General features: G+C 35.4%; 1 protein-coding gene across 1 annotated transcript; it reads right to left on the bottom strand.

Annotated features, from left to right (window-relative positions):
* Positions 1 to 501: 501 nt before the first annotated feature.
* LOC146146727 (uncharacterized) lies at positions 502 to 4967 on the bottom strand. The gene is made up of 6 exons (XM_083386718.1): positions 4812 to 4967; positions 4598 to 4649; positions 4336 to 4388; positions 3831 to 3894; positions 3524 to 3607; positions 502 to 2021 (listed from the first exon to the last, which is right to left on the bottom strand). Exons 1-6 carry the CDS (start codon positions 4917 to 4919, stop codon positions 1183 to 1185), a joined length of 1200 nt encoding a protein of 399 aa, XP_083242844.1. The 5' UTR covers positions 4920 to 4967; the 3' UTR covers positions 502 to 1182.
* Between the last annotated feature and the right edge of the window lie 478 nt (positions 4968 to 5445).

Raw genomic sequence — 5445 nt, 5'->3', positions numbered from 1 at the left:
TTTAAATGCAAAACAAAAACATTTAAGAGACGCCTTTGGAAAATAACGACTCACCAAGGGCGCCGCGGTGCACAGTTAATGTCTGGTTCAACAAAAAGGCGCAACTTTTTCATACTTTGCGCGAACAATTTACGCAAACTCCTTGATTGTGCTTAGGTTCATCAGTTGCGTATTTACGATTTCAGCCCACATTTACGCACGAGTTTGAACAAAGATAGCTTTAAAGGTAACTTGTATCGTGATGTTCTGTATTTGGGTTGACACCGCTATTACAGGTAAGATTTTTCTCCTGGGCAAAAAGGTTGCGAACCACTGGTTTAAACATTAAAGTATTTGTAATCATAGAGGTGATTAAAATTGCTTCTTTCGCTGTTTCGAACATTTTGAGGCATATTTATAATCAGAGGATACAGTCTGTTTTTCTGGACACGCTAAAACTCAACATATATAATAGGAGAACATTAATAGCGTACACACAAAGCACGATTTGAAGCCTACATGGGCGCACACAAGCCCCTATACATACACACATATATACACAATTAGGAGTAGGGATTTTCAATAATATCAGATCAGAGCCGATACCCGATACCAAGTGGGAGTATGCCGATGCCATAACAAATTAGTATACATATTCCAGACTTGATTTAAGGAAAACCATAGTTTAAAAATTGGATATGACGAAACTTTACAAAAAAAAGCAACTTGTGGCTGATTGACCCGAAAAGAACTCGAAACGTTTGAATTTATCTTTAGAGCTTGTTTAGGTATAATAATGACGTCATTTGGTATCTGATCGAGTCGCGATATTTTTTTTCGTCACTTCAGATATTGTAATGAAATATCAGGCGTCGGACATCCCAAGTAAATAAAATCAGGAACTATTTACGTTCTATTTTAAAATAGAAGATTGATTAGCATAAAAGTTTGCAAAACATTTACAGGGAAATTAGAAAATTAAAAATTGAAAACGAAATTCCACACACTCCAAAAGCAATTTCAAATAATTAATGGCTGGAGACAAAGTAATAATTCGAAAAGTATAAGTTTAGGAATATAAGATATAAGAGATGCAGAATTTTACTATGTAATTCTAGCAAAAAAACAAAACCTATTTTATTTGAATTATTTGTCAACTGTAATGCTGTTTGTTTTATTTTTGTAGTTTTTTCATATTTTTTTTCACTTTTCTTCTTTTTTAACGCCTGTCGTGCTTGTAGTTTTCGAAAGGCATTTTTCGAACCTTTCAATCATCAAGGTACACTCTTCCATCTTTTCTAAAAGGTCTTCATCACTGTTGGTTTGTTCCGCTTCATAACTTTTTTTTGCCTTTTCCATGCATTCTTTTGCTTTCGAATAGTTAAATTCGTCGTCGTAGATGCTTGCAATGGCTACAAGGCAGTCGCCATATTCCTCGAGACAATCTGAGTTTTCGAGAAAAGACCTGGCTTTTTCTAAGTATGAACGAGCTGTATCTCGGTCATTGCAATGACGCCATGTGAATTGACCAAGGAAGTTGTTGCTTATTGCAAGAAATTCATCTTTAGTACCTTTATCCGTAGAAATCTGAGATATTTGGTCATGCCATTTTTCAATTTTTGGAAGGACCCTATCGACAATATATCTTTCTTGTTTTGATTCAGTGTCGGAAAGTAAATTAGCTGCCTTTACTAACCCCTTGATGCAAGCTATCAATATTGTGGTTTCAATCTTATTGATTTTTAAGCTCACGCATAGGTCGCCTGCAAGTATACAGAAAAATATAGCTTCGACAGGGCGATTGTTTTCGATCAGTTCGCCAGCCAGTGCTAAGAAACCTTGCAGTGTTGCTTGTAAAGATTCAAGAATTTCGGTCAGCTCAGCACAGACCTTTTCAGCCTCGGGAAAGCGACGTAACTGCACCAAAACACTGTAGTATTTCATATAGAAGCTTGCTTCTTTTAGTGTTGGGCTGAGGTTGTAGAATTTGTTCATGCTTTCGTATTCTTCTGACAGGGTTCGTTTAGATTGGCAAAACGGATCTACGAAAATGACGAAAATGCAGCTTTTAAGAAAAATAACGGTTTTTAAGAATGCCTGCACAAAAACAATATTTCTCTAATTACGGTAAGATTTGCGAAAACTAATACACTTTATAAAACTAGGCATACCGTGCATAGGCCTTAATTTTTTTCCCCGTATAACGTCACGAGTTACGTCGATCTTAAAATGCTTTAGATGTATAATTTCTAAATTAAGCAAGGACGCATTTAGCGCATAAAAAAATTAGCAGTATATTATCTCCACATCTGAATGGCTGCACCAAAATCAAGGAACAACTTTGCCCAAAAAAGCATACATTACGTTAATCGTGTTTTATAAGTTGGACATGGGTGTTACTCACGTGCAATGGGCCTATTGCAAATATGTATAAAAAATTGCAGTAACTCACTAATTAGAAAAAAAAAGTTTTTTTTATAGAGAGTCTGTGAACACATATATAAGGCTAAAAACATCACGCAGTTACCGGGGTGAATTCGTTAACAAGCGCATAACGTTTTATGAAATAGTAAAACATTTGCGCAAAGCGAGAAACAAATGGCTTTTAGATAATTTACTGAAAGTTAACAAGGCCACACATATATGTGTTTGACACCTGTGATCTAGTCTGAATCTGTATTTGGCCAACGATTACGGCTTATGTGTCATGAGTACACCGAAATGGCTGCTATGGCTTTTAGTGTACATGGTACGTACGTAAGCCGTAATCGTTGGTCAAAAAACAGCTTAAGAAGGGCAAGGGCTAAACCAGAGTTCTTAAACACATATATGAGTGTAGTTTTCAGTAGTTTTTCAATGATGATATGGTACTGTAGATCCCCTTCACTGTAAAGTTGCTCGTACTAACAGATTGAGCAAGCAAACACATGGTTGTTTCTCGACTCGTTCCCCTCTGAGCCTGTGTAGCTCAGTTGGTAGAGCGACGGTTCCGGTATGAACGAGGTCGTGAGTTCGAATCTCACTGCGGGATAATTGTTTTTCTAGCCTGCCTTGCTTGCTTCATTGATCGACATATTCCATGAGTCTGCGATGGCTTTCGGTGTAGTTAAATATTTAATCTAGCAAAAATTTATTTTGGTGAAAACGGCCTTGTGAAAATGGGGCTATACAAGGTCAATCCAGCGTGGTTACACACATGGTAATTATCATGCAATAATCTTAAAGTACATGCAGTAGCTTATTAAGGTTGTGTTGTTTGCAGCGAACTATTTTCCTAACTCAGTGTCAGTGGTTTCTCAAACTACTTTCTTGAGACGCCATTAAAATAATTATAAAACGACGCGACAGGGCGTCGTAACGCACAGTTTGAGAACTACTGCCTTAACCAACAGATCATGTTTGTAATCAAGTACAACTACATTTAAAATACCATACTGAAATGTAAAATGTAGCTGGTACGCCCCCAGGGAACGCTCCAAATTGGTTGTTTCTTTGGACTGAATATATTTGAGAAACATTGGAGGCATTAAATTTTGACACGAACCTGTCGCAGAGAAAACGTCCTCTAGAGGAACCTTGATGTCCTTTGAAAAGAACGTCTTTGCATTTTCTTTCTCTTTAACCGAACCTTTTAGCAAAATGGAATAAACATAGCGTAAAGCTAAAAAGTAAACTGACTGAAATGATTTCAATGATCAAAATAGTTTATCTGTTTTAAATATTGTGTGTCTGAACTTTTAGCTCAAATGTTTAACCAACTGTTTTTGTTAAATATTACTAACGATTGACCAATATAAATACTTCATAAAACGTGCCTATACTTAAAATACGGTTTTTGTTAGTGTCATTACCAGTGGAATGTTTTCTTTTTTTGGAAGATAGATCAGTATTTTGGCTGATGTCCTCTTCTTGCGGCTGGAATATATAAAGTTAATACAAAAATAATATCTTCAAGGCAATACAACTAAACCTAAATTTATTTACACATTATTTCCCTTCACTGTAAAAAAATGGCACTTTTGAAGAAGTTAAACTTAAATGAGGAATGTATTTTTTGCCAATACCTCAGTTAACGTAAAACACATATAGATAGCAAAATAATAATAAAATTTAGAAAAAGTTAAAAAATATACAAAAGCAGTACAGACTATAGGTAAAAAGTTTAAAAAACAAAACAGGCTGCCAGAAGAAAAGGCTTTTTGAAAGGTGATCTAATGAAATGCCGATGCACGGACAAGGCAAGGCGACCAGACGTGAAAGTCGGGATAAAAAAACATACAATTATTATATCGACAAAAACTAAATGTACATTTTTTAGTCAGTTATTGGAGTGTTTTTATAGTGAATTAAATTTACCTTATTTGTTTCGTAATCTGTAAAACCTGTTGTCCTTTTTTCTGGCAAATTGTCTAGAAAAACACAAAAGCATTATCGTGAAACTTACTAGCAGCATTGGTGTTTTCATATTGATGTAAAAAACTGACCTACAGCGCCACTGTTTACCCAAAAGTACAACGATTTCTGGCTGTTGATTACAAAATCAACTTTCTATGGTATTTCTTTTCTGTTTAGTTTATTTTAACTGACAGCTCTTGCAAAACGAATAAGTTATACTTACAGCTGAATTCTTGTTTAATGCTGTTCCACTCAAGTTCATCTTCATCATTTCCCTTGTAATAGTTACATAAGTTTAAATATTGGCCAACATTCATGCAAGTTTGTGCATTGAGCAAAACTTTGTATATTTAGCAATAAATTAAAGAATTAGTACAATTTCGGAAAACTTTTTATAATTGGGTGATTAAAAAAATTCCAAACAGCGAATGTCCTACCTTTGTTTGTTTTATGACAATCTTATAAGACTCCTGTAACGCTTCTTGGGCTTTTACTTTTAGTCTGTTTAAATCTTCCAGAGTCGTGGTTAAAGTATGCAGTTCCATAATTTCCGCGCTTTTAAAATATCCCTGCTGCTTCTTCCCTTCAATTTCAATTTGTTCGTTGAACGCATTTAGAAGTTCGCCCGAAGAAATACGCATAAGAAATTGATTTTTTGCCTCTTTGGTTTCAGCTATTAAAGTGATCACCAAGCTTCCTCCAAGAACGTACTTGACGAACGTTCCCCGAGTTGCCGTAATGACTTCGACCAGTTTGGGTAAAAAGGTTTCGTAGTTGGAAGCAAGGTAAACACCTGCGGTTGCTGCTGCAGCAGCGGCTAAATTAGCTGGAAGTCCTTCTAGCTTGACTTTGAACTTCAAAAACGTTATTGTCACTTTATCTTTTGCCATTTTTTACAGCTGTAGTTCAATAAGTGTCCGCCTATACAGTTTTACTCGGTCTTAACTCTTAATGATAAAAAAAGTTTCGCTCGGTTTTAACTCTTAATGATAAAGTAAATGAATATTAAAGCACAATGGTTATGTATTTATCCAGGAAAAACCATGGCCAATAAATGCACACAATCGTATT

Source organism: Ascidiella aspersa, chromosome 4 (assembly GCF_963924565.1).
Source record: "Ascidiella aspersa chromosome 4, kaAscAspe10.2, whole genome shotgun sequence".
Classification (NCBI taxonomy): Eukaryota; Metazoa; Chordata; class Ascidiacea; order Phlebobranchia; family Ascidiidae; genus Ascidiella; species Ascidiella aspersa.
Note: the sequence above shows the minus strand (reverse complement) of the source record. Positions and strands in the feature narration are given on the sequence as shown.